Below are 19,453 nucleotides of genomic sequence, written 5' to 3' on the forward strand. Positions count from 1 at the left end.
GTGCATCTTGAGACAAAACAAAGGCATTGTTGTATATATTAAGATCTGTCAGGTTTTTTTCCGTTAAAACTGTTCGGACTACTAATATTGCCTGGGACTAGGCTTTGGCTGTGATCTTTGACTGTGAAACTGGGGGTTAAACTACGCATGCTAGTATACTTTCACATTTAAGTGCCATATTTAAGTTCACAATTGTTTCCTCATTAATTTCCACATGTTTTTCGTTAATTTTATTGCTTGTCCTCTCCCCAAACTCATCACATTCTCCTCCCCTTCTCATTTCTTCATTCCTCACATATCTGTCCAGTGTTTGTCGCTTGAAAGCCCGCACACCCCGTCAGAACACATGTGCATGCACACGGGGGGCATGTGGTGGTCTTCTGAAATGTGAAGGCTCTCTCTGAGTTTGGTATTTTAATCCAGTTGAAACCCATGTTCTATTTCCATTTGATGTTTACACTGTTTTCAGATGAAAGGTTTATGGAACTGCATTTCACGTCCTAATTAATCCTCCATTTGCACCAGTTCCAGGTGTTTTGTGTCCTGTTGTGAATGTAATAGCTAATCAGCCAATCACAGCTGCGTAGAAGTTCTCAAAGGAGGAAAAGACATGTTTGTTTCTGTCTGAAACTTGATCAGCCAGTGTTATTTAAGGGCAATATTGCGTTAGAAGAAAGTGCTTTGATCTCATATTTCGTAATATTTGTTTAGCTTTTTTTTTTTTTTTTTTTTTGTTGATTTATTTCACATCAGAAATCTGCCATAAAGGCCCTGCCTCTTGAGGGAGAAGCGTCTTTGGTGCACACAGACACGTTGCAAGGGGTTGATGTGGTTTGCAACATGCAAAACCCGACCGGCCTCATACCATCTTGTACGTGTCAGCATACTGTTTTGGTTTTCTGCCAGAAAACAACTGATATGAAAAGATACGGGTAGCGAGTGGCAGCAAAGCGCGATTACAAGTAAATGCAAGCATTCGGTCACCTGTGCTGATTATTCAGGATGAGAGCTGTCTATGAACGGCTTCCTGGAAAGGGCCGAGAGGTGGGCCACACTGCAGCTGTACTCGGGTTTGTTGACTCTTACCACGCTGCTAATGGAGTCTCACCTCGCTGCAAAACAAGCCTCCGCACACTTTCAGAAGAAAACGGACAGAAGAGGAACATGCAGAACAGAGTCATTGCGCACTCAAACAGAACATGCGTTGAAGTGGATGACCCACAGTTCACATATGGGTGTGTTTGACCTCTGCTCGCCCCCTCCAGCCCTTCCTGTCCTTCTGTTTCACCCTCTCATTCAGGAAGGAGACCTTTCTGTGTCTGTGTAATTCAGACCAAGTCATTCACTCTTATGAAAGGTTGCTGTAAATCAGCCTTTATAGTGCTTTACAAAATGTCTCTCTTCCTTCCTCCTTCCTTCCTTCTTTTTTATTTACCTTAACCTGGGATTTCTTTGGCATTTCATTGGACTTTGTTGGTCACTCTTTTCCATTCATTCATAGTGAATGAAGAAAATATCATAAATTTGTTCCATAAATACTTCTTCACATAAGTATATGTTCAGAGTTAAAAGTGTTTTAAACCGTTTATTTTGAACAAATGGTTGCAGACATGCATGTTTTTTCTTCTGCTTAATTTTAGGTGTTCTGGTTTCTTTTCTTACATACTGCACAGAAACCTGGCCAACCAAAAAGATTTGCCCTTTTGATCAGTTCATTTTAAAATGAAAAAACAAATTGTAAAAATAAAAGAACGCTTTCTAGCCTGATATTTGCGCTTCAATCTAAATGCCCACTGCTAAGATTGGCTAGCGTCTTTTTTTGTATAAAGTAAGTAACCTATTACACGTGTAGCTCTCTAAATAACTTAACTGTGTTTTAACTATTACCGCGGTTGAGATGAACTAGCCTGATCATGGAAAGTGTTGATTATAGCATTATATTTAGATTTGAATGGATAGATGCAGCAGTGAGTTCTGTAGCCGATGACAGGCTCATGATTTCAGTTATCTTGCCATTGCAACTCTATTCTTGCCCTTTGCACAAATGCTTTCCTCATAGTGATGCAAATAAAAGATTCATTTTGTAGTGTAGACCGTGTCACTGAATATAAACCTTTGATTGACAGCCCCATCAATTATAAAGGGAATGTTCTTTGATTGCTTTCTGTGTTTAATTTAAGTTTAGGCATTAGAATGAAAATGATTAATTACATGTTGTGGTATTACTGTCAGGTCCATATCTTACAGTAAAAGTCTGTTTGGCAATTGAAACTGATTTACCAAAGAGCTCACTTTGGGATATACTGCTCTACAAAAACCACTTTCCTGAGATTACAATCTTTTGGAAGGTGATGTATGTTTGTCATTATTCTTAACTAAAGCTTTAATCAAATCTACAAATAAGCTAATAAAAAAGGTTTCTACACATTTAGTTTCTAAATCCCTTTGGGGTAAAGCATATCCCCTTTGCTTCATGCCAGGGTCTGTTTAGCAATAATGAGTGACTGGCTTTACATTATCCCTTACTTACCTGTATGCACATATGTCCATTCCCTGCTAATCTCCTGAGTCCAAAGGTGAAGTCTTAACATAAAAACCTGCCTTTTGACAAGGCCACATGTAAAATTTAAATGCTGACACACAAAAACCAGGTTAGTTTGATTATGCAGATTTTTACTGTAAAATCATTTGCTCAGTGTCAACTGTCTCTCTGCATTCCCAGACTTTGAGGTGTTAAAGTCAGTCATTTTAGTGTGTTTGTGTGTGTGTGTGTGTGTGTGCGCGCGCATTATGTAAGAGCTATAAAAGCATGTAAATACTGGAAGCCAAATACACCCAAGAGCCAAGAGTGCAGGCCACTCACCCACTGAAATAACTGACATTGTTGATGCATTAGTTGTGTGTTCCTCTGTCGGAGAGAATGCATGCACTGCTGTCATGTGCAGGCCACAAGCTTCAGTTCACTTTTAATGGTTTATCAGATAACCATTTTGAGTCCACTGACATGCACAAGCGCCACTATGTGTGTGTGTGTGTGTGTGTGTGTGTGTGTGTGTGTGTGAGTTTATGTATGTGTGTGTTGTCAAACAATCTTGATTATTATAATCTCGATGAATCACATCCAAAAACACATTTGTTTGTATTACCAAGTACCATTGTACTTTTATTTATGTAAATGCAAATACACACAGCCTCTCACTGTCGGCGTTTGTAATAATTGTAACGTCTTCCTTGGATACTTTTAAAGGCTTTTACACAGCCAACATATTTGCTGCATTAGCACATGCCTATATTTGATCACCTAAAGATTTATTTTTTTGGCTGAACTATTATCTTGCTGAACATTCGGTGCATCCCTAAATATAATGCGTGTTTGTGTGTGTGTCTATGTATACGTTTAGGTAATGTTTGTGTGTGTCAGATCATTAGTGTATGACCTTGGGATTTAGAAGTTTGACAGGTTTTTATAAACCTGTACACACGCCGTGCGTGTGTGTGTGTGTGCGCGTGTGTGTATGAGAGAGTCACTTCACTCCGCTCCACACACCTACAGACAAACTCTGGATTAAATGGTTCTTGAAAAATACTTCACTGAATAGAAAGCTTGAGTCCTTTTTTCTGGTCATTAGTAATGGTGTTAACCATATTTAATTTGACACACACTTTGCCGCCGTAACGCAGTGATATCACGCAGCACCTGAAAACAGCCAGATCTACTTGCTTGCACAGAGAGAGTATTTTGCAGGCTGGGGACTATTTTCCACAGGCGCTGCGTGATATCACTGCGCCTGCTGTGGCCATGTTACTTCAACAGACTTCCTTCATTATTACTCGGGAATGAAAGTATACTGTCCTAAAAAATCGCAACTTTTCATTTTCTGCCTGTCTTACTTGCACAGTATAACTACCCTTTGGTCATTTTTGAATGCAATGCTACTGGTCCAATTGGATTCAACGATCTGTGCTAAGTTATGCTAAAAGTTATTGCCAGACTCCGAGATCGTCTGACTCGGGTAGCATTTCACAAAAGCCTTTTTAACCTAATAAAAAAAGTGATGTTTTTACTAACTTTCTAGGCATAGTTGCATAGTGTTGTTAGTGTAGGGATAGAAATCACTTCATTATCACTTCATATCTTCATTACAGATATCTTCGTCTGTGTTGCAAAGATGAACAAAAGTCTGAGATGTTTAGATTAACATTAAGTAATTAATGACAGAGTTAAAATTTTTGGGTGAACCCTCTCTTTAAGATTGTGCGACTTGTTGAACGCACTGAACTTTATCCTTCATAGCCTTGTTTTAATTCATGTCAGATGAAATATGTTGTTTACCCTGACCAAGGTCTCAAATGCTGCTTGTCTTCTTTTTTTTCTCTTTTTTTTAGCTTTGTTTTTTATTTTATCGTCACCTGACATCTTTTGAGAGTTCGGTGCACACAGAGAAGAAACAGAGCTTTAAATAAAGCTTATATAGTAGGATCACAACAGTAATGTATTTGTGTATGCAAACGTTAAAAGCAGTCAGCATGCAAATGGATGCGATTGTGTTTAAAGACAGTTCTTTGTATTTGTGTGTGTGTGTTTCTACACGTATGACACGTGTGTGAGTTTATGTCTCCCAGCATTGGGTGGAGTTTTTAAGAAAAGTTGTAGAGGAAATCTGTGCTCCCTGATTAATTGAATCATGTGCAAACATTCCACAAGATACCTCAGCAGCTGAAAGTCACTTCTGTGTCACCTTGAACACGTACAGATGAGATTAGTTTCTCAATGATTGTTCCAACACATCAGATTTTTAGGTAGGAATATAAATAATAATAACAACATTCACAAATAGAGTTTTTACTCAGTTGGGGGAATAGTCAATAACATTTTCACCTGAAACGGATGGTTATGTCTGGTATGAAATGTTAGCGCAGTTTGTACTTCACGCTGTATACTGCTTAGTGAATTATGTAAAACAATATGTATTGTCTTATTTTAATGGTTTTTATCCAGACGTATGTAATAATAGTCTAACTTTTGGCTGTCTAATCAATATATGATGAGTCATTTAATAATTAAAGATGCTGCAAAGGTGTTATGGGTAATGCTTCAGTCAAAAGTGTGAGATTGGTAAGAGATAAATGAAACATTTCTCATTTCCAAATCAGAAGCTGCTTAATATTTTTTTTTAAAACTTCTAAATGATGACGCCTGTTTGATGAATTTCATGCATCCTAAAACGTATTTTACTGAATAAAAGATTACTGTGCCTTTTGGTAGTGGATTTTGTGTAGTTTAGATGATATTTTTCTAATATTCCATTCCAGTCATATTCAGGCAGTCATTAGCTTCTGTGACTTGTGCATTAAACTCCTCTAATGTCTCTCTCTGTGGCTCCTGAGGTTTTGGTTTCAGTCATTACATTAATTTCTAAATCACACCGTCCCTCGGGACCATCCACCCTTTCCGGGCAATTCCTATTTATGCTTATGTTATGTCTCCGATTATCTGGCTGTAGTAGTATTGGCATAGCTGCCACTGTGCTTGGGTTACCGTAGTATCAGTTTAATTAAGTTGTCATTGAATTAGCAACAATTATTTCTGAGTAATAAATGTTCTAAACCGTGTCATTGTTTCTCAGTGATTAGTCTTCATTAGCATTCATGCCAGTTGCTGTTCATATCATTAAGTAAATGACTTTCTGCTGGTCTCTGTTGTGTTTGTTGTTGTGTTGAATTCTCCCTAATTGCTTCTTTCATTTCTGTGTGTTCAGGAGGCCAACAGCATACCCAGCCTTGTCACCCTTAAAGTGGACCCAGATGGATTCTTCCTCTACTGGTCTGGAGGGAACAGCATGGTTAGTTATATTCAGCTATATTCAGCTATATTTCAAAAGTCTCTGTTTTCGAGGGTCGAAGAAGCAGACAGGTGTAACCATAGCAAAAGTTATGAGTTTAAAAATCAAAAATTGCTCTAGCCTAAATATGCTGCTACTTTGACTAAGGTCTATTGGTTCTTGCAGGTAAAGCAAGAAGGTTCAAATAAATATTTTATTAAAATAATAAAGTTTATTTGTGTCTTTTTGAAGATTATTGAAGGTCTAGTAGGCTTGGAATGAGGGTAGATCTCACCCTCAGTGAATATCAAATCTCAAAAACCTGGGTTTGAATTGCTGCTTTATTTGTGAATTATTTTGCAATGTTCTGATGAAGATTTTATGAACCGAATTTGCAACTTGCGTGCGAACTTGCTTAATGAGGATATGTCTCGCTTATGATTGCTGTCTTTACAGTTTTGTCACTTTTTAATGACATAATTAAAATAGCGGAGGGTAAAATGTTTTTTAATGTCACTCTTCATTCCATCACACTTAAAATAATATCAGTTTAAATTAAATACCACTTTCTCTGCATTGAACGTGTGAGGATTTTAGTACATGTATACAATGGAATGAACTTTGACGCTCTTTTAAAACCTTGTCTTTCAATCTCATCTCTTAAGAAACATGATTGATCTTTAATAGTAACTTCATTTACCTGTCCTGCCAATTCTGCCCTATCTATTATCAGTCTTGTCTGCTTCAACTCTTTGTTTCTGTCCATCTCCCCCTCTCTCTCCTCCTGCCATGTGTGCTACTGGCTTATCATGTGAGTGCTCATGAATCAAATTAAATTTTAGCCAGTGAAATTCAATCAAGGCATCCTCCCATCCTCTCTCTTTAGTTATTAGATATGTTGTTTTCCCTCTTTTCTCTTGTTCTCGTCCTGATCAGTGTGGCGTGGGGACGCAGCTCCAGTGTTGCCAAAACGGATGGTTTATTTTGTTAGCTGAGTATTTTATTTGGCGATTCATTCATGTGCCAAAGGTGCTAATGCGTTTACTTCCTAAACTTCGAAGCAAGCAGCTGAGAGTATGGTTTTTTTTCCCCTCTGCTGCATATTTGAACCAATATGGATGTTGCATTGGTGTTGCGCTGAATGTGTTGCGTTATGGTATTAGGACACTAGGCCAATCTTCGCCGGAGGAAAGGCAGTAACCTTGTTTGGTGTAGGGAATATTGGCTCTAGGGACCCTTTCCTCTCCAGTTAATAGTAAAGAGGCCACCTCATCTTGTCTCTTCAGTAACTTACTTGCAGATTCAGGCACATTTATATTTAATGTCGCTATTATTATATTTAATGATGCCATTATCAAACACACTCCATTTCTTTTCCTTCTAAGTACTGAAAGGTTGTTAAAAGTCAACCTCACTTCCATGAATCCAGTTTATGTCATACTCGGTTCCGTTTTTCTCACTCTCTTTTTTTTGGCAGGTTGGATGAAGTTGTAAAGCGCACGCACATTCTCACAGGCTCACCAGCACATGCGCAGTCAAGCTTGATTTTGGCAGGAACAAAAAAAGAAATGAAACTTGTTTTTGCAGAGCTACATTCGCACCATGTTGTGGTAGAACAGGTTTTGTGAGCAAGAAAACACACCCTTGCACTTAATTCCTGAGGTTTTTTTTTTTTTCTTCTGTTGTTCTTTGTGTGTGACTGAGCCACTATGTCCTTGTGCTGCCCACTGAATTGACAGGGCAGGTTTGCATGCGTGTCTGTCACAATGGCCTGTTATTCTGTGTACCGCGTTTGTGGGCGTTTCGGCATGTGTGGCCTATTTTCAAGGCAAATCTAGTACCTGGTTAGTGGATACTTGATTCCACATATAGCCCTGAGCTCTACAGGCAGTGACACGAATAGCAGGATTCAGTTCTCTTATAAGGACATTCCATCACTGTCCTGTCTAAGTCTGTGTCTACCTGTGTTTCTTGTTTTCCTTTTTTTTTTTTTTTTTTTTTTTTTTCTTCTGGCACATGCACAGGCTCGTCACACATTAACTTCCATAGGTAAGAGTATGGCAAACGTAAACAGTCACTTCACTTTCACTCAATAAGCAAGGTCATGTCACAGGAAGCAGAAAGAGGAAAAAAAAAAAACTGTGTGTGTAAAATTGCGTTAATGTTCTTCCTTATAAACCAAATACGTTGTGCGTGGTGCTTGTGTTTGTAGGTTTATGTGTGTTCTGTGACAAAGTGACAATCTGCAGGAATTGATTAAAACAATCAAAAAATTTTACTACATAAATTTTATTATATTGTACATGTTAGAATAAACATTTGAATTAACATTTGCATTAATTAATTTAGCAGGCATTTTTATCCAAAGTGATTTATAAATGAGAGGCCACGATATTTATGTAATATATAGCATCCACATCATCATAATATATTAAATGTACTATGCCTGGAGGCTTTGCAAATATGGCCGCAGAGTGAACAAACTTCGCTCTTTGGTCATGTGTCTGACACTTTAATGATTAGTTAATGACATGAACTTTTAACCTTCCAGCATATTACTGACTAGTTCTCTGGTGCTTTAGATGAGCAGAAATGATCACAGGTTAATTTTTCACAATGAAATGATTCACCAGCAAACAGAAAGCTGCAATATAATGCATCATTACTTTATATATATTTAATTTTTACTATATACATAACTGAGAACAAATAGTTGGGTTTTCCTAATGTGCTCTTTTTATCGGTGTCCCGTATTTGTGCTATTGTCATTTCATTTACTTTCATCTATTATTGATATAGTCTGGAATAGACTGAAAGTCTGTTGAGTTAATATATGCTTTGTCAATAAGTATGTATGTGTGCACTTTAAAAGTTCAATTTGAGTCCGACTAAAGCAATAAGAGTCCTTTCAAACTGTCTGACTAACAGACCTGGATAAGGCCAAGTAGCTTGTCTTGGTCAGTGTGTCAGACTACAGCTGGCCTTGATATTGTAAACATGCTCCGAAATACAGAAGTGACCAGCACCTTCAAATATTCTATTCAATGTATACTTGAATAGACCTATGCAAACTATAGCTCAGAACACACGAGATCACACTTCACCTCCATTTATAACTGCACGTGTAAACAAAATGAGTGTCAGTTTAAGTAACCTGGCTGCAAGACAACAGAGATCAGTCTGCGCTTTAGTCCAGTGTAGCTATTTAAAAAAATCAATAACGAATTGACAAAATGTCTTCTATAGTTTCATTGGGTGCTTAAAGAAATCGTTTTCGACTGTCTGACTAGCTGATGTTTTCCCTATCAATTTTATGGTTTTAAGAGCACAGAGTCTAGCAAAATTGATGTGATTGTATCATATAAACATGGTTCACTTTAGCTAAGAAATTGCATGTTTAACTTTGTTTTTTTTTCCAATGGAAGGAAGCTTAACATAATGTGTGCAAACCACCGCCATTATGAAGAATCAATAATAGATTAGCGTTAGCATCAGAAAGCTCCATCAGACATGCATCTGGTCAGATTCGAGTAAATTTGTGGTTCTCTAAAGGATGTGGGATTGTGTACACTGACATTGCTGTTCTTAATGGCGGATTGTGATTGGAGGGTAACGGCACTCTTGCTTTTGCTATTCTTCAATTAGCAGAATTTGTTTGTGATAAAGCAGGACGAGGAGCCCATCTGCGCTGAAACTAATGGCTAATGATGGGATTGAGGCTGCATTAGCCTCTCTTTTCTGGTTCACTTTAGCCCACAGGCTCATTCTGACTGGTCTTGCTCTCGTCTTGCGTCTGTTTCCACTCCTCATACATCTTTCTCTTCTCTCCTTTGCTCTCTGCCTTTCATTTTTTTTATTTCTTCAGCACTGTCATTCCCTGTCAGGGACAGCTGGTTGTCATCAGTGAGAAACAGAAAGGCGTCAGTGCATCCGTTAATTGTAAACGGAGACATGACACTTCCTCTCTCCTCTTTATATCACTCTCCGTAGTATCTCCCTTCCTCTTGTTCTCTTCACTTCTCTTAGTTTCTTTCTCTCCCCCCTCTTACTTTCTGCAAGCGTGGGAAAGCATACAGGAAATCGTTCAGACTGTTAGGGTAGTTTTGGAGCATAACTTGCCCTGTGCCCTCCACCAATAGCATGCCCTCCGAAAAAAAAAAAAAAAAAAAAAAATCTCTCGCTGACATTCTCTCTCCCGTTCTTCGTGCTCTCTTCCTCTTGCTCTCTCGCTTTCGCCTTCAGTGGTAAACAAATGGCCTAGAGTGACGATCCCATGTGGGATCAATATCTGGAAATCTTGGAAAATTGAAGATAGAAAAAATGTATATTGAAAAACTAAATGTAAAGGTTTTTTTAAGACATTTAATTAGCTAACATCAAATTATTATTGTTATTTTTGTTTATAATGTAAAATATGAAGTAATATAAGCTTGTTTATTATTTTTATTAAGGAACTAAATATTAAAAGTGACAATAAAAAAGCATTTTTAATATTACAAAATATTTCTGCTTCAAATAAATTTTTTCTTCCTTTAAAGTACATATTTCCACCAAAAAATTTAGTTTTCCACACTGATGATGATTCCACACTCTCTCACTCTCCCCGTCTCTCTCTCTCTCGCTCTCTCTCTCTCTCATTGGGACAATGAACATCAAAAAGTCTGACAAAGCAAAGAAATTGCCATCCTTTTAAAAGGTTGTGGTTTCTAACTGCCTCGAGACACAACATTAAAACATACCCTGCAGACTGAGTAAAGATAAGAGCACATTTTCAAAATACCTCAGGAAAAACAAAGCCCATTAATGAAACCAAACCACATAACCGCACAGAAAAAGAGTGTATAGAAGAGATAATGGAGAAGACGTATCAGTCAGAGCAAGCTCCTCAAAACTGTCTGGCCATGTCAGGCTTAATCTAACTCTAATATCTATGTTCTGTATTAATCTAGTGGCTCTCAGTCTGTTGCCTAGTTTATTGTTGGTCTTCTGTTCATAGTTCATTCATAAGGAAGAGTGACACTGGTCACTGCTGCTAGTTGTTTTAGAGAACTATATAATACACAGTGGACACTTAAAGGCAAACAAAAATCAATATGCCCTCATGTGATTCCAAACCTGTAAGGCTTGAGAATAAAAGAATATATTTTGAAATGTCTCTCAGTGCTTCTTTCCCCAGTGCAGCGGACATGAGCATTCTTTAAAACATCGTTCTTCTGAAGTAAGAAAATCATACAAACAATTGCACCAAAGATTAATTCCAAAGATCCCTTTAGTCAGGTTAGATGACATTTTTAAATATTAATGTTTCAAGAACCGATAAGTTCCAGTGCAAAGTCAAACCATGCTTTGTTCACTTCAGCCGCACCTTCGAACATGGGAGAGTCAAAATACAAGCAGCCCTTTGGAAGAGTGGTTGTTCGTTCAGCCAAAGTTCAAGTTTGTTGAACTCCGATCCATCACTTTGACAAACAGAAGATCTAAATGCCACACATTGACCTTTTGACTCAATACAAAGAATAAAAAAAATAAAGCTGTAGGTGTTACGGACAGTACTGGCATTAATATTTGGACTGGATATTTTCTATCAACTACAGAAGCCTTGGAGTGTGACATCATATCCTGTTGCTAATATTTGTTACAATCCCTGTGTAGAAAGTGCCCCCTTTTTAATATACGGTATCCTCTAGTCACCCCTGTCGATCAGTGCAAAATGTACTACACCAATGGTCAAAGACAGCCGGCGAATAATAATGGAAAAAGGGAGTCATGTTGCATGCATGTAAGTAGTTTAATAATAAAGAATATTATATTGATTCAGATCAGATGAGTTAATAGAATGTGTGTAGGGCCGGTGCAGAGTTTAGCTCCAACCTTACTCAAGCACACCTGAACCAGCTAATCAAGGTCTTCAGGATAAAGGGAGGTAGTTGTGTATATATATATTTTTTTGAGGGTTGTAGCTAAACCCTTCGGGATCAACGTTCCCCACCGCTGGCTTACATAATACTACCCACAAATAGGGCTGGGTGATAAACGATAAATTGTAATTTACTTGGATAAAAAAAATAACAAGAGTTTGATAAGTGTTCAGTATAGGGTGTATGCCAACCTGGTCTCATAAAAATATGTACCTCTGTGCACAGGTCAAAACTCAGGTTCAAACCCTGGCACATTTTTATTACATTGTTATAGCTACGTGTTGCAGTGGTTCAGAGTTGAAATATCTGTGGACTGTTAATGCTTTATCATGTTGGAAATACGCCCTACACCAAATCCAACCCTAAACTGACCCGATAAAAAATGCAAAACTCATCAAAACGTAGTTAGAAAGGATTCAAACTGAGCTCCTTGCCTCTCAAGTACATCTCTGTACTCTGTGAGCTACCGAACCCACAGATATGAAGCTTGATATGTGTGATGCTTGCATTCAAAAGCATCTGTTTTTAAATATTACAGCATATTCATATTGTTTTGAAGTCGTAACATGATATTTTTCAAGTAATTGTGTCAAAATTGCGTTTTATTAATCACTAAATTTGTGTGAAAAAGGGTAAAAGGTGTTGGAGTTTTACTGCCTCTAGTGTTCATTGCAGTGATATGTTGGTACGTATTTTGTCTCGGTAAAAAAGCGCACCAAGGTATGTTCATGCCATGAGACCAGGTAGGTTTATGCTCGAAAAACAAAATAAAACAGCACTATACATTTGAACCAAACGTTCTGCAATTTCATTAGCATCTATTTTAAGGCAAAATTATTGGGAATGTTTAAAGAATTTAAAAATGGGAAGTGCGCTGCAGTTCATTGGAACCAGTTTCTCTTAAGTTTGCAGTTTTTCTAAATAAGTTGTTTATACTTCATATTAACGTAATGTATAAATGTTTCCCTATGACATTCGGTAACACTTTAGAACTGGTAACATTTGTTAACCATTAGCTATGATTTTTTCCTCAGTAGATACATTTTTAATTTGCTGCTTATTGTTAGTTAGTAAGGTATTAAGTTTAGGGGCTGGGTAGGATTCGGAATGTAGAATAAGCCATTAATATGTGCTTAATTAGCACCACTAAATTACTAATATTCTAGTAATATGCATGCTAATAAGCAACTGATAGGTGTAACCATGAAATAAAGATATACTCAACAGTATATCTGTTTATTTAACATTTATACATTCCAGTATAGCTTAAATTTTCTCATGAGATGGTGTGGGCCTTTAGGTAAGCACTCAAAGCGTTTGTATGATTCATATGGAAGGGTCCGATTTTTAGAAGAAAGTAAACATAGATTTTCCCCTAAACCTAACCGTTAATGATGCATAAAAACGCAGAAATTAGATTTTGCAAATTTACAGTTCCTTCAAAACATAAAATTGTTACGAATTTCATTAAGGTACTTTGAAAATACTGTATGAAGCTACTGTAAAATGAAACAAATCCACACACACACAGACAGGAAATGTGTTTTCTGAGTTGATTATATAATGGTTTCCTTTTCATCCATATCCTTATCCTTCTTTCTTCCTCCACAAGTGGGCTTTTATTCATGACATCTAATTTTCCTGTTATAGATGGCTTTGGACTCCTGCCTAAAATGCAAGCCCGTACAAGCCATCAGTAATACTCAGCGGTTAGGTGTTTCTGTCATTGTTCGGTCTACGTTTTATATATAAAACACTTACTGTACTGCTCAACTGTAAGAGGATTTTCATTCTTTTGTGGCAAAGGAATGACAAGAATCACAAACTCTTGACCCAGACCAATTTCATTATCTGTACTGAAGAAAGAAAAAGAGGAAAGAAATAGACAAGAGACAGAGAGAGAGGGGGTGGAAGGGTAGAGCGACAGACAGGCGACAGGTTAACAAAGCTGTCCTGTGTTGATGTGGGGCAGAAAGGGTGGGTGATGGAGGCAGGCTTACTGGAATAGAGAAATACATGACCTGTTTTCCTCAGATTTTTGACTTTTTGAGTTACCATATTTTTTATTTTCTTTTTACTTTTTTTCACCTTTCTATATCTCTTTCCATGCACCCAATGCTCCACCCACTCCATGCAGCTCATGTAGATTTTTGAATTGTGTCAGGACACCTGGTCCATTTTGCAGCTCATTTACCAAGAACTACTCACTTAGACGAGAGGAGATTGTTGTACCAGCAGTATACAGTAGTGTATATAGCATATATAATTATAATTTTTGTGATTTGATTAAGCTGTATTACAGATGTTGTTTGGCAAATTCTGATCGAGTGATTACATGTGACCAATTACAATTTAAGTTGTACTTTTCTTTCCACATGCCGTCTGATTCCTGTTTATTTTGTGCTCTTTAACTAAAGAGGAAGAGATGAACAGTTGCCCTGATATTCCATGCTGCCGCTTGAACTGAAGTGGATCTAGTGATCAGCTAAAATATTAAAGGGCGCTTAAACGGCATTTATAATGAAACTGACAGAATTTGCAGTTGAATCTGCTTTACATCCCTTTTTTTAGGCAAAAGCTTATTGTGATTATTAGATAGGAGGCTTGCTGCGTAAACGTTTAGGTTTTGTTAATGCGTCAACTGAAAATAGCACACACTACAATATTGCTGTTGGGATTTAAGAATCAATATTGTCACATCAAAGTGAAGATCAATTCAAAACAAGACATTTATATTGACAACCTATCCACAGCATCGCTGTTGTTGCTGAATTTTTTTTGCACCACTTATATATATATCCACCGCTTATGGATATTGACTAACTCTGGCAAATCTGGTGATATGCTCTTCATCACAAGTTCTCGCTTTCTAATCCTGGGCATTTATTATGCTTCATTTCCAGGTGGACTGATGACTCCCAGAAGTTGTGTAATCAGCCTATCAGATTGAAATTGCCTTTTTTAGCCTATTTTTTTGGTCCTCTGTGAAAACCACTAACATGGTTTCATATCAACCCAGCAAAAAGTAAAAGCCTAGTGTCTGGTTTGACAGCGCTCAGCAGCAATCGCTGTAACTAAACACCACATGTAATTTAATAGGAGTCTTGCAAATCACTGACGGGGAATCTTGGCTTGTTCTTCCTCGCACAGAAACTGTGTGATGGTTTGATGGTGTGAAGTCTAGAACCGGTCCTGCCACATCACCTCTGTACAATTCAGGTCACGACATGAACTAGGACAATGTAGAACCTTAATTTAGTTTCTTGCCAGCCATTTAGATTTGGAATTGTTTCTGTGTTTTTAATAATTGTCTTGCTGCATTATTCAGAGACAGTGAAGCTTCAGATGATACAGATGATCAGATGTTCTCCTGAATAAGTGTCTGGCTTATAACGGGATTTGGGTTTTTTTCAAAAATGACAAAACTGCTTATGTCTATTAGCGTATTTATTTTATTTGAACCGAAATCTGTTTTGGAACTTTTTGAAATACACTGGTAACCACCAAATGAAAGTGATGATGAGGAAGTCACATGGTGAACCAAAGCCCATCACAAGCAGCTTTTATATATATATAGAAGGTGCTCAGTGTCATCCACACAAACACTAAACACCATAATGGCTCATTAAACTGAAATATGCAATAAACATTCATTTTACATTACCTGTAACATACAACCCTAATAAACATAACTGATAAGAAAAAACGAACACAAAACATGGTTATTTCAAAGAAAAGACAATTTTTACTGTAGCATTTTCAGTTTTTTACTATTAATATCATGTAGCCTACAAATAAATAACCAATATGTTAGTAACAAGTATAATAAACTAATAAGCAACTAGTTAATCTATACACTTTACTAAAGTGTTTTTTCAGCTCTTTGCTTTATTTGCTTTATTGTGCAATTGGTATGTATTGTATATGTATAATAAATTGTGTATATGTGTAATTAATATATACACTATAAATTAAGAATCTTTGTTCACCAGTCATTTTTGCGCTACACTATTTTTGCTCTAAAATTATAAAACAAAATGACTGAAACCACACACACAAAATCACATGCTGTACCAGTGCAGATACATTCACAGTGTTTATTATATTTAAACCAATTTTGTGGACATTTGGCTTTGCTCAAGGATCTTACTTTGTCCGTGTCTCACAGTCGAGAGTACATCTTTAGAGAGTGACGAAAGACTGCAAAGGATTTTGTTTTATGTGAAGATGGTTTGGGTGTGTTTTTTTGCAAATGACTAGCTTCAGGCATGCGGTCACTCATTTAGAATGCACAAGACCATTATACAGAGGTTAAGAACAAATTCATGCATGCATGCGTTGTGAATTAAAGGAATAATTCACCCAAAAATATCAATTACCCCATATTTTACTCACTAACATTTTGTAATTTTACCCATATTTTTGCAGTTATAACATTTAATAACATTTATGTAATGTAATTTTATGTAAATAACTGACTGACTGACTGAGCGCGGAGATCTGGCTTCTTGGCTGTCTTCTGACTAGACGTACGAACTATGACATAAGTTGCGTCATACGTCGAGTCATAGGTCAGCCAAGAAGCCCGAACTCCGTGTTCTCATGAAAAATAACATGAGTCAGTTATTTATGTTATAATTTTAAAACTAGAAATATTTTTGTTATAAAAACCCATCAGTCTGCCTCGGAGACGCTTGTGATTACCTCCTCTGAAGGCATATAGGTTCGTTTTATGTTGCAGCACATAGCTTCCAAATAATGGCCACTATCCTGCAGTACTTGCAGATATATCCGATTTACAGAGCTTCAAAATAATGGCCACAAGCTTGGAAGAGCGAGGGTAAATAAAAAAATAAAAAATCTCAGACTCAGATGTTCTTCTGTGCGTACAAGTACGAAATAATCCAAGCATTCACTAGTGATTGAGACAGTTTAGGGTTTTTTTGGTTCTCAAATCATTTGGGAGCAGTCCATAACCTTGAGTGAAACAAACAGAGAAGAAGAGGGGGAGGGAAGAAATAAAAGTCTGTATGGTAAGGTGTGTCGTTCTCATGGGTGTTCAATTTCAACAATGCTACTCAATGCCTTTGGGTTTTATTCATCATTAGAGCTGTCACGCGCACCCTCACTTACTCTGAACACCCACATATGTGTCCCAGTGCCAGACACGACAGGAAGTAACCGTTATCAGGGCTACACAAGGAAGTTGCAGTAACACACATGGTAGTTTCTCTTTAACCTGAATGCGTTCTCTTGTGCTCATAAGGTCATTTGTTCATCCATTCACCAGCAGGGGAAATTCTGTTTCATGTTGAAGGCTTTATGTATTTGGATATTAATTGTTTCCATGATTAAGGTCTGACCCCACAAGAAGAAACAAGAAAAGCCAGTCACTCGCTGGGTTCAGCGCAGGGAACGGCCCCTGGGGCTTTGTTGCCAGATATGGAGAGGCAGTCAAGGGGACGTCACATCTGTCATGCATATGACCTCTGCACTCTCTCCTTAATATAGATCACCTTTTAAGATGAAAAATCCCTCTTTATCTCGCTGGCGCAGCAAGTCCTGACAGTAAATTGCGGTCAGGGTGTGGTGGCTCACTATTGTGTCGTACTGTTTTGCATTGTAATAGGTTAAATGACTGTACCCTGGAGATTCCCAATTCTCTTTCTCTCTCCAAGCACTTTTTTTTTTTTTTTCCAGTTGCTGGTGACCTTACCATCCTAAATTTGGTTGGTTCTTTGGAAAGTTACTCAAATTAGACCACTTTGTTCTGGATATCATAGCTTATTCTGCACCTGAGACACATCTCCAATAAAACCAGTATTCAATTCCATTTCAAAGTGCTTTACTGGACGGATTGTTTCTTTAAACATCGCTCAGCTCAGCATTTTTTTCAAAAAAATCATGTTTTATGTTTTCACATTTTAGTTTTATTGTTAGTTAGCTGTATTTGATTTTTTTTTCCCAATCAAAATAACCCAACATCAGTTTGATTGAGATTAATTGGAATGCAAAATGAAAAACACGTGATTTTTAAAAATGGATTTATCAGATCAGTACCCATAATATCCACGACAACTGTCATTGCAGAATGCCACGAACGACCAATTAGAATCGAGTATTCCAAGAATTTTGAAGGCACTGTTTTGTACACAGACATGTTTTGTAAACATTTTGTCCTTTTTTTTTTTTTTTTTTTTTTTTGGGGGTAGTTTAAATAAATTGACTTCTGTCACCTTTTGTGGCAGTGTATGGTAAAAGCTATAATACAAAACAGAGAAGGGGAATTACTCTGCTTGTGAGAATGCTGAACAACAAAAAGAGAAACGGTTGTTTGATGTGAAGTCACTGTTACCGGTACAAGAACCGATATTAGTGTTTCTCTTTCTGAACGTTATTAATGACATAACACTACAGTGACATTGAGGACTAAATATTAAACTTTAGGTCAACAGTCGCCAGGAATGAGGGGAATGTATGTATGCTAGGAACAGCCTTTGCATTACACCCTTATGCAGAAACGCTTGCTTCATTTTTAGGAAGATATTCTGAGCCTGTAGTGTTTATCCGAATGCAACCTGTTGGTACTATCAATCTTACTTTACTTTACAGTTGAACTGTAGGAAATATAGCTTTGTGTGTCTCTAGATCAGTTTAAATAGTTTTTGTAATGTGTTTAACTTTAGCCTTTTGTTTTGGTATGCAAAGCACCCGGAGGTAGAAACTTTAGATTCCTTGTGTTTGTATTTACAGTAACACCCACGGAATGGGAAAGAAGCAAGGCTAAAAGCTATTTGCATAAGAATTTAAAACATTTCCATACCTCAAGTAAAATGTGATGATTATTAATATTATTTTTTTTTATTGAGCGTATTTGAATTTGATTTAAAATATTTTTATTCCCCCTTTTATTTTATAGATTCTAAAGGGAATACTAATACTAACAACTAAACATATGGACAGACATCACTTGGTTTTGTGCTAATATATATATATATATATATATATATATATATATATATATATATATATATATATATATATATATATATATATATATATATATATATATATGGAGACATCACCCAGTATCTGAAAATGAGTCATAAAAATCTAAATAAATTGTCCCAATTAGCTAGAGTTAGGGTTACAAGTGTTTGTTTGTTTGTGTGTGTGCGGGTCCGTCTTGCTGGGCCTGTTTGGACTGGAACCAGTCCTTAGCACACTTGGACCAGTAACCCATGACCCTCGCACACACTCTGGGGAACGTTCAACTCAGCAACTTCATCCGTACTGTCACACAACACGGTGGGAGGAGGACGAGAGTACAGGAACGAGAAAGAAAGGAGTATTTACAGTCCAGATTGGCCTTGTTTATTGTTTATAAGTTAATAAGCCCCCCCGGCTCATTTACTCAGCTATTCTCTTTACGAGACTTTCTTTCCAGAGCATATGAAGCAGAGGTGTTTATCTGAGATGTGAGTCTATCATAAAGTCCTCAAGTTAAAGTTCACTAAGCTTATGACTGCTTCTCCACTTCTGCGAAGGTATCCTTTGCTTTGTCAGTGTTTATGTGTGTCAGGGATTCTCTGGACCTCTGTTCAGTGTTATTTCATTCCCCATTCATTTTAAAGACCGCATGAAATCACTTCTTTTCTTTTCTTTTATAAGCTGACATATTTTCCTGAAACGGACAAGACGTATTAAATGCTC

The 19,453-nt window shown here is 37.1% G+C and overlaps 1 protein-coding gene across 3 annotated transcripts in view; it reads left to right on the forward strand.

Annotated features, from left to right (window-relative positions):
* plcb3 (phospholipase C, beta 3 (phosphatidylinositol-specific)) overlaps nt 1–19,453 on the forward strand; it is a 44,156-nt gene that overhangs the window by 5,627 nt on the left and 19,076 nt on the right. For all 3 annotated transcript variants that reach the window (XR_006251354.1, XM_043244406.1, XM_043244407.1), the window contains exon 2: nt 5,760–5,843. Coding sequence is in view for 2 of the 3 variants with exons in the window: in XM_043244406.1 (XP_043100341.1) it covers nt 5,760–5,843 (84 nt within the window). In the remaining variant the exon portion in view is untranslated. The remainder of the gene's footprint in view (nt 1–5,759; nt 5,844–19,453) is intronic.

The sequence above is a fragment of the Puntigrus tetrazona genome, chromosome 7 (genome assembly GCF_018831695.1).
Source record: "Puntigrus tetrazona isolate hp1 chromosome 7, ASM1883169v1, whole genome shotgun sequence".
Taxonomy (NCBI): domain Eukaryota; kingdom Metazoa; phylum Chordata; class Actinopteri; order Cypriniformes; family Cyprinidae; genus Puntigrus; species Puntigrus tetrazona.